At 51.3% G+C, this 10954-nt stretch overlaps 4 protein-coding genes across 4 annotated transcripts; 2 read left to right on the top strand and 2 right to left on the bottom strand.

The window, feature by feature from the left end:
• Positions 1-982: 982 nt before the first annotated feature.
• BDV59DRAFT_95265 (acetoacetate--CoA ligase family protein) lies at positions 983-3631 on the top strand. The gene is made up of 2 exons (XM_073697391.1): positions 983-1428; positions 1491-3631. Exons 1-2 carry the CDS (start codon positions 1165-1167, stop codon positions 3345-3347), a joined length of 2121 nt encoding a protein of 706 aa, XP_073545257.1. The 5' UTR covers positions 983-1164; the 3' UTR covers positions 3348-3631.
• Positions 3632-3815: 184 nt separating this feature from the next.
• BDV59DRAFT_184639 (uncharacterized protein) lies at positions 3816-5292 on the top strand. The gene has a single exon (XM_073690715.1). It carries the CDS (start codon positions 3896-3898, stop codon positions 5147-5149), a length of 1254 nt encoding a protein of 417 aa, XP_073545256.1. The 5' UTR covers positions 3816-3895; the 3' UTR covers positions 5150-5292.
• Positions 5293-7454: 2162 nt separating this feature from the next.
• BDV59DRAFT_204446 (uncharacterized protein) lies at positions 7455-8448 on the bottom strand (the record flags this gene model as incomplete). The annotated part of the gene is made up of 2 exons (XM_073694467.1): positions 7455-8225; positions 8308-8448. 2 exons carry the CDS (start codon positions 8446-8448, stop codon positions 7455-7457), a joined length of 912 nt encoding a protein of 303 aa, XP_073545255.1.
• A 635-nt stretch (positions 8449-9083) lies between these two features.
• Positions 9084-9825, bottom strand: BDV59DRAFT_184638 (uncharacterized protein). The gene is made up of 3 exons (XM_073690714.1): positions 9436-9825; positions 9313-9384; positions 9084-9236 (listed from the first exon to the last, which is right to left on the bottom strand). Exons 1-3 carry the CDS (start codon positions 9640-9642, stop codon positions 9228-9230), a joined length of 288 nt encoding a protein of 95 aa, XP_073545254.1. The 5' UTR covers positions 9643-9825; the 3' UTR covers positions 9084-9227.
• Between the last annotated feature and the right edge of the window lie 1129 nt (positions 9826-10954).

Below are 10954 nucleotides of genomic sequence, written 5' to 3'. Positions count from 1 at the left end.
AGGATAGGAGAGAGTTGAGCGAACAGACCGAAGAAGCCGAAACACGCCTGTAATTTGCTGGGAACAAGAGGACTGACCTTCGCACGTGGAAGTTGTGGCTGGAGGGCTCGAGGCCCTGCAAGGGAATGATGGAGGGGGAGGAAGGAGAGTTTGGGAGTCAATGAGGGCGATGGAAGAAGAAGAAGAAGAGAGCGAGAGAGAATCCTCGGTATGGTAGAAGAAATGAAGTGGATAACACCTGATATTAAAGATTCATAAGAGGCAGAATGTACCTCCAACACGGCGGATTCATGGAGGGAAAGGGAAAAAAAATATTTTTTCAAGGTGGAAACTCGATGGGTCGAGAGGCCGGTAACTTCTGGTATCGTATGGTCATCCCAATAAAACCATCCGCTCTGCCAGCCCCGGATCCACTGCGGAAGTCGGTATGCCGAGGTAAAATTACCAGCCCCTGGCCGGTCCCTTTTAGTACCTTCTGCCTTTCCCCCTTTCGTGCTGGGATGAAAAGGGGCAAAAACCTCTGCAGGGATATCACTATTGCTGGCTGCAGGAGGATAATTACGGACGCCTCAACCTTTATTATTGAGGTGATATTGAATGTACGGATTAATGATGGCACGGAGTTATCGTATTTTTGTGTCAATGTAACTCAATTTCCCTCCAGCAGTTGTCGCCTGACTCCTAAGGCTGTCAAGGTCAAGTTTCACCTGTCATGCATCCAACTTCCATCCAGAGATAATGCTCGCAGAAGGGATCATTTAGATCATCACGCCTTCGATGCCATACTGCGTACTCCGTAGATCAGATTGATATCTGATCTCCTCCACTATCCTCATCCTCTCCAGGTACTAGGACTATCATATCGGATTGCTCCTTGAGGCGGGCCGCCTTGCCCGCCCATCTCCGCCATTTCCGCCCCACGATTCCCCATTGGGGTCTTCATTGTGCGGATTGTCTCAACAATTAACAATTGACATCACGACGACGTACAGCGTATATCTCAGGACATTGCTTCCTCGAGTTCATCCAGACTCGTTGTATCGTTGATCCAGTTCTTAATTGTGCTTTTCTCCAAAGAACTCGTTTCCAAAGCGTACATACATACTGTCAGTCGTCTCGCCAAACCAGGGACCCGAGTGGACGAAATCGTCAAAAGAGGCCACCATGATCATGTCGACCAACGGCGTCAACGGGACTAACGGGGTGAACGGTACCAATGGGTCTACCGCAGCAGCAAAGGAACTGTGGCGGCATTCTGCCCCTCGGAATACCCAAATATATGCCTTCATGAAAGAGGCCAACGAAAAGCGCTCGCTATCCCTGAAGAATTATCACGATCTTTGGCAATGGAGCGTCTCAGATCCCACTTCTTTCTGGGAGCTTGTTTGGCACTACACATCTGTCAAGGCTCATAAACCGTATGACCGTGTGAGCCATCCCAAGCCTGTAACCATGCCGCACCAGAAACCAAGCGTCTAACGTGTTCTCAGGTCTTGTCCTCTGAGGAAACCCTGTTTCCCAGGCCTAAATTCTTTGAGGGAAGCATGCTCAATTTCGCTGAGAATCTCCTCTACCCAGCTAGCTCGCCCGCGGACAACGATATCGCTGTCATTGCCGCTACGGAGGCTGACCGCGAATATGTCTCCTGGGGAGAATTGCGGGAACGCGTCCGGCGGTGTGCCAATTCATTGAAGGAAGCCGGTCTGCAGGTGGGCGATCGAGTAGCTGGGTTTCTCGGAAACCATACCAACACAGTTGTTGCCATGCTAGCGACAACGTCGATCGGCGCTTTCTGGACGGGTGTGTCCCCGGACACCGGTGTTCATGCAGTGCTTGAACGCTTGAAACAGATCGAGCCTAAGGTTCTCTTTGCGGACAACGCATCGCTTTACAACGGGAAGGTTCACCCGGCCGACGCTAAGATTAGCCAAATAGTCCCTGAACTGTCGCGCTTGGAATTGCTGGTCCTATTCAGTACAGTCGATTCGCACAAGGTCTCCCTAGACGGCCTTTCCCCTGCCCAGGGCAGGGCGTTAAGCTACGATGATTTCCTCTCCACAGGCAATCAATCCGCCCCCCTGGAGTTCGCAAGTCTTCCCCCCGAACATCCGGTCTACATCCTATACTCTTCGGGAACTACGGGTGCACCAAAGCCCATCGTGCATGGCTCCCTTGGGACATTGCTGCAGCATAAGAAAGAGCACGTGCTTCACTGCGATATCCGTCCCGGCGATCGCCTCTTCTACTTCACTACCGTAACTTGGATGATGTGGCATTGGCTAGTCTCCGGCTTAGCCAGCGGCGCAGCCATTGTCTTGTATGACGGCTCACCTTTCCGGCCCTTTGACCCAGAGGGGGGCAACGGCGAGATGGCCATGCCGCGGCTGATCGACGAGCTGAGGATCACTCACTTTGGAACGTCAGCGAAATATCTGTCCGTCTTGGAGCAAGCCTCTCTGAAGCCAAGTAAATATGCCCATCGACCTGTTTCCCTCCAATCATTGAAGGCCATCTTTAGCACTGGTTCTCCACTGGCTCCTTCCACGTTCGAATACGTCTACTCTTCCATCCACCCCGATATCATGCTGGGCTCAATCACTGGTGGCACAGATATCCTGTCATTGTTCTGCGGCAGCTGTCCGATATTACCCGTGTACAAAGGAGAAATCCAGTGTCGCTGTCTGGGCATGGCGGTGTCCGTCTTTGACTACGCGGGCAACGATATCAGCGCCTCCGATGAACCCGGTGACCTGGTCTGCACGAAGCCCTTCCCAGCCCAGCCTGTGATGTTTTGGCCCCCTGGCCCGGTCGGCGCAGAGAAGTACCGCAAGAGTTACTTCGACGTTTTTGGCCCATCGATCTGGCACCACGGCGATTTCGTGCGCCTTAACCCCCACACCGGCGGAGTGGTCATGCTTGGTCGCAGCGATGGCGTTCTCAAGCCTGCGGGAGTCCGATTCGGGAGCGCGGAGATCTACAACGTCCTTCTCAAGCACTTTGCCGAGGAGGTGGAAGACTCCCTCTGCATTGGTCGCAGACGTGAAGGCATTGACACGGATGAAACCGTTGTCCTGTTCGTGAAGCTTGCGACGCCTGATGGATCTTCGGCGAACATGCCGTCTGACCTTGCCTGCCGCATCCAGGCCACGATTCGCAAAGAGCTTAGCCCTCGTCATGTCCCTGCCGCCGTTGATGCCTGTCCCGAGATCCCGGTGACATCTAACGGCAAGAAAGTCGAGAATGCTGTGAAGCAGATATTGTGCGGTCTTAACATCAAGATCGGCGCCAGCGTTGCTAATGCGTCTTGTTTGGAATGGTATCGCACTTGGGCTGCGGAGCACCCATGACCTCCTGCCCATTCACACGAAGTCGGGGCTCTTGATTCCTGCGAACTAATGTCTAAAAGTTTGACCTGCTTTTTGCTTGGCATGTATTACTCCATACTAATTCTAGATTGTTGATCACTCCACTGTAGATTCAATGTTTCGCCACTGCCACACTAGTGAGCTTTGGATAATATATGATGCCCTGAACACAACGCGTTATATTCTGCCATGTAGCAAGGACGAGCCGTCTGGGCTGTGCCGATCATAATGGTTGCAAATGCTGGGCCGATATCGATATAGTTACCACCACCTTGCCCACCACCGCCTACCATGACTACAATCACAGAGAACGTAATCTACATTGCCTAGGGAAACAATATATACCCCGTTATTATCGTTCGGATATCGCTCCCCGTATTTTCTCTACATCACGTGATTATATGCATGCCTTCAGACCCACCCCAATTTTACTCTTCATACTCACAAACTCCCAATCAATTGCAGCACTAAATCCACAAGAGACATAATTTAATAGTGGTCACCATCCGCTAAATTGGATCCACGCTACCATGGCCCCTCCCACCAATGACCGGGTCGCCAGCATCATGCTGTCATGGCACTCACTCGACCTGGTCTCATGCACGACACTTCAGACCCTATGGGCCGGCTACGGGCATATCTGTGCCATCACCGCCCGAGCGATCACCGACGCAGCGGCACGACATCTTGACGAGCTCTGCGGGACCGAATCAGGCACCGCGGGGAGCACCTACGCTCTCATCCTGAAGCTCATTTCGCCTCCTCCGCAGAGAAGCACAGCCAGCGCGGACGAGGGCCACCTGCGCAAGATGCTGAGCTACGAGGTAGAGCAGTGTTTCTACACGGAGGTTGTCCCGCATCTGGGCGACGATATCGCCGTTGCTGGATGTCTTGCCTCCACCCGCGACATGGCCGGCAACAGCGGCGAGGAGGAGCTCCGAGGCATGATAGCCACCATCATGGTCGATCTGCGGCCAAAGTTCCCTGTCGCGGGCGAGAAGAGGAGTGTATTGAGCCGTGTCCAAGTGCATAGTGCGCTCGACTGGCTGGCTCGCTTTCATGGCCGCTCGCGGGGGCTGCTGCCGAAGAGCTTTGACTTGGACAGATATGTGCTGCCACCGCTTGAGGAAAATAGGAGGAGACAGGGTGCCGAGAAGGATATTGGGAATGGGCTGTGGTTGAACGGAGGATACACTTATCTTGCAACACGACGGAAAGAGTACGCTTCTCTCGTGCAAGACACCGACTCGGAGTGGTCGGAAGCTCTGTGCATTGCTTGGGAAGGGTCCTCCTTGTCCGTCGCCGAGATGGCTGCTTTGTTCTTGACACCTTCTGGGAGATCATTTGAGTCGTATATCCACGGCGACGTGAAGTCTGAGAACCTCTTTACGACAATTGATGGGGGCGAAGTCGCGTTCTTCGATTTCCAGTATGTCGGCCTCGGCCTGGGGGTCTGCGATCTCGCCAAGTTGTTCACTTGCTCGGTTCCTTTGTATATGCTTGTTGACGTCGATGAGCATATACCGGAGCAGCTGGCGATGTGTGAAGGTGAGAAGCAACTGCTAGAGGGGTACCGTACGAGACTTCTAGATCCATCACAGGGAGCGTACGAATGGGAGGTGTTTAGACGACACTGGGAGACGGCCCTGGTTGATTGGTGTAGGTTTCAGGCCTCCTGGGGATTTTGGGGGAACACAGAGTGGCTCGAAGCTCGGGTGAGATCTATTTTGAACGACCAGAGGTGGAGGGACTGGCTGCATCGGAATACCAGTAAGGATGGCTAACCGAGAAGCGTACGAGTGGCCTTCGCCTAGTGCCTACAATCCCAGACGCGCTTCTATCGTCATGAATAGAAGGAGGAAGTATACGATCAAACAGTGGAAATCCCTATACTTACTATAAGAAACAGTTCCTAGGTTTCTATGAGAGCCTTTGATAGATCGACGGAAGTATGTCAATCCGTTGAATTGAACAATCCTTCATGAATGATGGGCCCAGGATATAAAACTACGAGTTGAGTCCAGATGAGCACCACGCAGTCACTCGGGCATTCAAATTTTAGCCCTCGAAGCAACAAGATAAAATGGGCTGAGCACGAATAACGAGGTTGTCCCTCGTTAACTTTCCGCTATCCATCAAGACCTTCAGGTCTTCAAGATTATCCACGTCCTTATCGTAGCATTTCAATTGGTGAGCCTTACTTTCAGCAGACGTTTTCGCCTCGCCTGTTGCTTTCATTCTGAGGATATGTCTGTCCAAAATTCCGAACCACGATATCTGCGTAGCTGCCCACATGTAAAAGTAGAACAGCCAAAGAATCCACCAGAAAAGATGATCTGAAGCCACATTTCTTTGTACGATGTCGGCACTGAAATACGGCCCATACCCCTTTGGACAATACCAAGTAAATCCAAGGATGGTAGGCTGTCTCGTCATCTACTGCGTTGAGAATCATTGGAGAATATTTGGAGCGCCACTCGCCTTGGGACTCATCGCTAAAGCACCTCGGATGTGCCCCTATCCAGCGGGCTTTGCAGTATTCCCAGTATGCAGGACACCAGACAGCCTGAACACAGTCAATAAGAGCAGCCACTTTGGGGTTGGACCCGGTGAAAATTATGTTGTTTGGCGGGAGAAGATCATTATGCGTGAATACAATAGACGTATTAACGTCTATTTCCATACCACAGGCACCTTGGAATAACTCAACAACCTTTGCATCCTCAATCGCCCAGCACGGTCCGGCGTATGTGCAACAAATATATCGTTGAGTGGCCGCTTGCCTAGACTGCCTTTTAGAAGAAAATAATTAGATCTGCACGCGTTTTTATGCGCCAACGCCATCTTACCAATGTAAATGTTGCGGCTATCTCATTTTGAAGCCCTAATAAGCACTACTAGATGATCCAAATCCTCACACATGGCTCTGTCCTCGTTTTCGACAGGCCTGTCCAATTCGATTGGGCCGATAAAATCCCTTAAGGAGTGTTTATCTAGCACATACGACCATAGGGTGTGGAGAACAGGGCTTCCCGTCCGCTCAGCCGTACTTAAGCCACACGCCGGCCGGTTAGTAGTTGGGTGGGTGACCACCAGCGAATCCCGGCTGTTGTATGTTTTTCTTTCCAGAATTTTTTTTGGGGCGGGTGGGGGAGGGGGGCTCAAAGCCTCGCTGCTCTCTTACAATAGGCCGCTCCCATTCCAGCATAAGTATGGCGGTGGTCACCGGGCGCTGCGTGCCTAAGGCCCCTTCTGACCACCCTATTCAGTCTTCCTTTAGGGCACTTACCAAAAATGTGAAGAGTAAGCGCTCTCTGTTACATTAAGACATAAAGTCTGTCCATTTTATCTTCCTTTACCACATATATACGCTATTAATCCATAGCCTCTAATAATATCAGCATCACGAACGCCGGTCTGTAATTGGGAGGTTGGATGCGTATTTCCTCGAGCCTTGGTAAATGATGCCTGCTCTTTCTCTCTCTCACGCACTCCTCCTTCCCACCCCCCTTTTCTCAATCCGTTGACCGGGAGACATAATGTTCAAATGACTGTCGAGCTTGAAACCCTAGCAAATGTTTCTCCAATATTGTGTGGATAGAACTACACCTGGTATTGCCGTAACGCATGAGGGCAGAGAACGTACCTTGTCGATGCATTGACAAGGTCGAGCTTTCTCAGGGTTCGTGGTGAGCGGTCAAGGGCAGGCAGCTGATGCCTTGCTGACCACAAAAGAGTGGCAGTGCTTTTAGCAGATATACATATCCATTTGTTTTGATTCTGTCACGCCAGAATGCACACGACAAATAACCTTCACGCGAAAAAATCGGTATCATACTGAAATATTCCCGTAGGTATTGTGGTTGTGCTCTATCCTTTTTACTCGCTGGATAACTACCAGGCCTTTCTCGGCCCATCCCCTTTTCCAGATGGTCAGCCAAAGTTACCTTATTCGGTTGATATATCATAGGGAGTTTCCGTTCACATCTATTAAGTTTGTGCTCCACTACACTTCATAATTGAGCAGTAGGAGCTCACTTCTCTCCGCTCCGAGCCAAACTTTTCAGTGTAGTGCATGCATCTGGGTCTTCAACTTGAAGTGTGCTCCGGCGTTGCATGACGCCCCTCCTCAGCGATGCTCTCGTCGCCAGAGCCCTTGACAAGGAGATAACTGCTCCTATTGGCTTCTTCATCATTTTGAATTGCCCGATTATTCACGCCAGGGGGCACTCCATGCTTAGCCACATGGCTCTCAAAGTCGTAGTACTCTTTCCCCTTCGTAAAAAGCTCCACAAGGGCAATCACTAGAAGTAGCACCGCCGTCGTCTGACCAAAATCCCACTCATTCTCGTGAGCCGTCTCTCCCTCGAATTTGCCTTGATTCGCCTGCCGAAGAGCAATCGTCATATAGAGGTGCAAGGGGAAGTGGAGCGATGACAGCACCAAAATAGTACGTCTCTTGTTAACTCCAGCAAAAACGCTAGCGAGGACCACAACTATGAGCCAGGCGCTGGTGAAGCCCACATAGTACTTGTCCGCGGCCGGGTGTGAGTCTGATGGATCTGTGACCAGTGTCGAATAATAGCAACGGCCAGGTTCTTGATGGGGTGCCCATTCATTGAGACGGATCCCAAGAAGAATGGTAAGGGCGAGGTATAAAGAAACGAAGATGTAAACAGCTCGATAGCGATTGTGAAACCAGTTGATTCGTACGTGGCGTTCGGGATGAAGCTTCATGTCTGGCTCGTCGATCTTAGCGCGGCAGTATCTCCAGCAAACGAAAGCTGCTGTGTTTGATACTCCGACAAAGCTGGCAATATCGAACACGAGGTGCAAATGATATGTGTCCATGATCGATACCTGCGAGAGGATAGACGCGTTAGCGAAGTCTTCCTATGGAAAAGGGTATGCAATTGGTTGTGCCTATATTCAGCGTACGTACCTGTGAGAAAACGGTGACCAAATATGCTATCCCAAGTGTCGATTGGAAGTCAGACCCAACCATGAGAATGTTAGAAACGAAGTCCATGCGCTTGCGCTCGACTTCGCGCTCGACCGAGCCTTCTGGGTGCGTGATATCCATGTTGCCATGTTTTGTTAGGAAGAAAACCCATATCGACAGGCATAGAGATAAAAGGGCTTGGCCGGCAAATCCCACAATAATCTACCCTCACTTAATACGGAGAACACTTGATGTCTCTGACTTCTCAGGGCGTACTCACCCCGTTGCCCACCAGTGTGGCCATTTCTTCCCCCACGAGCTCACATTTTCCGCCTCCTTCTTCCCTTCTCCAGAAATCCATCGTGTCGCGTTGTAATGCACAAACTTTGGTACGGAGGAGAAATCGTCTCTCGTAAGACACAGCAGGCTTCACCCAGCCTCTTTATAGCCATAGGCCCTCGGCCTGTTCAAAAGCAAATAAGCATAGCCTTGCGGCACCGAGAAATGGGGCCATGAACAAGCCTACTTGGCATACGGAGTGACGGGGCTGTACACCGTACAAACGCAGATCCTCACGCAAATACTCCAGAACACACGTGCTGATTGGTGCTGCATTTATATTTCCTAAATAGGATTAGGATTGTATGTTGTAGTGCTTTCTGTGGCGCATATCGAGAGACGCAATTGGCAGTTCGGTTTGGCCCCCACAGGGATCGCTGGTGCTTCGCCTGACATTTGCCATATCAACAGCAATATCACGTAGGGAAGCTACCAACCCTACATATCCTTTACCACTAAGGCCTTCTACCGTTGCTATATATATCCATCCCGAGCGGTAGGCGACCACCTCGCCAGCCGAAGACAGTACGTCAGGTTGAGAAGACTACTAACCGACATGGCCATACTGGCGGTCAACCTGCTCATTGATTGTCAGTATTCCCCCCACCAGATGTCACGAAGCAACGACGAAAGTAGATAGATCCGAACTCACGGACTAAGATCCAGCCGAGCATCCCCCACACCTACCGCCATTCCCGATGCCAACAGTAAAGCAACGGCGTTATATCCAATCGACCAGTAGAGTGCTCTTCGCATCCGTGTGCAAGTAGCGCGCGCTAAATCAATTAGGTAGAGGATGCGGTGCAGGCTGGTTGATCCATCAGGTTCGCAAGGTAGCGGTACGAGTTGCACGTCTGTTTCTGGGCATGTGCTGGTTGTAGATGTGAATGTGGATCTAGACTTAGGTCTTGATACAGATGCTGATTCATGCTGAATGTTCACGCTGCACGATGCCGCTAAGAGGGCCGGGGCATCGTTCAGACCATCTCCTACCATTGTTACTGGGCCGTGCTGTCGCTGTAGTTTCTTGATGAGTTCGGATTTGTCGCGAGGGAGGAGCGAGGCGTGGACGTTTGCTTTCGGGATATTGAGTGCGCTCGCGACGGCGTTGGCGCTGGGTGCGGTGTCGCCAGTTAAGAGGAAGGTAGTGAACCCGCGGGCGTGGAGGGTGTGGATGAGATGGAGGGCATCAGGTGCAATGGTATCGGTTAGTTCTATTCTTCCTGCAAGATGGTCGTTGATAGATAGGTACACGGCGGTAGTGTCGTGGCTGGGGCACTCTGGCTCGACGTAGATTGATTTGCGCTGGTGGAGTCGGTGATTTCCGATGATGAGGTGGAAGATTGTAGAGTCAGCGATGATGGTTCCCGTTATACCTAAGCCGGGGTGTTCTTCGTGCGAGAGGAGAGTATATGTGTCGTTTTGTGTACTGTCTATCTGAGCTTTGGATAGTTCTGTGTTGGATTCACTTGAGAGGATCTTGGATACGGGGTGGTGGGAGGTCTGTGATAGTATTCCAACCAATTTCCATAGCAGTGTTCGACACTCTTGACGACTCCAGCTAGTCTCCAAATGGATAGCGTGCACACGCAGCTTACCGAGAGTAAGTGTACCAGTCTTGTCGAAAATCACCGTTCTTGATCTCGCCATGAGCTCTATATGTGGTCCCGGCCGGAGAAGAATACCAGCCTGGAAGGCATTTGCTGATCAACCGGTCACATCAGTAAGAGATGTGCCCAACATTCTCTCTGAAAAGAGACACTCACATATAGCAGCCATAACGCATGTCGGTACACTCAATCCCAACCCACAGGGACAAGCGCATAAAAACACTGTCGCCACTCGGCGAAGAATAACCGCAAATGGCGCACCCGCAGAGACGTGGAAAAAGCCGGTGAAAAGCGCAAGGAGGATAACACCAGCACTGAAGACGGAAAGCGCCCGGTCCGAGAACCCTTCCAACTGCAACTTGGGCTGGTCGTCCTGCGAAATGGCCTGCAGTGTCTGGCCCAGCCATGTCTCCATACCAACCTTGCGGACTTCCACCACTACCTCCCCAGAGTTATTCGTGCAGCCGGTGTATATGGCGTCTCCAGGGCCCACAGGTCGGGGATTCATTTCTCCACTGATGATAGTTTCTAGGACCCAGGCGGTACCGTGGATTATTATTCCGTCTGCTGGGAATCGTTCGTTTGATTTGACGAGGATGTGACTTCCAGGCTGGAGCAGCTCAACCGGTACAGTTTCGGATAATGGGTTGAATTTGGGAATTCCAAGTAGGTGTGCAGTCGGTGGTATCGCTGATGCT

This window comes from Aspergillus ambiguus (assembly GCF_047715705.1).
Source record: "Aspergillus ambiguus strain CBS 117.58 unplaced genomic scaffold BDV59scaffold_32, whole genome shotgun sequence".
In the NCBI taxonomy this organism is placed as follows: domain Eukaryota; kingdom Fungi; phylum Ascomycota; class Eurotiomycetes; order Eurotiales; family Aspergillaceae; genus Aspergillus; species Aspergillus ambiguus.
Note: the sequence above shows the minus strand (reverse complement) of the source record. Positions and strands in the feature narration are given on the sequence as shown.

What these genes read in the sequence shown, in the direction of transcription:
- BDV59DRAFT_184639 (XM_073690715.1), top strand. Translation starts at nt 3,896, where the DNA reads ATGGCCCCTCCCACCAATGACCGGGTCGCCAGCATCATGCTGTCATGG.
- BDV59DRAFT_95265 (XM_073697391.1), top strand. Translation starts at nt 1,165, where the DNA reads ATGATCATGTCGACCAACGGCGTCAACGGGACTAACGGGGTGAACGGT. An exon ending in CTCATAAACCGTATGACCGT is followed by an intron (nt 1,429 to 1,490) that starts GTGAGCCATCCC and finishes ACGTGTTCTCAG; the next exon opens with GTCTTGTCCTCTGAGGAAAC.
- BDV59DRAFT_184638 (XM_073690714.1), bottom strand. Translation starts at nt 9,642, where the DNA reads ATGGTAGGAGATGGTCTGAACGATGCCCCGGCCCTCTTAGCGGCATCG. An exon ending in GCCTGCACCGCATCCTCTAC is followed by an intron (nt 9,385 to 9,435) that starts CTAATTGATTTA and finishes AGAGCACTCTAC; the next exon opens with TGGTCGATTGGATATAACGC.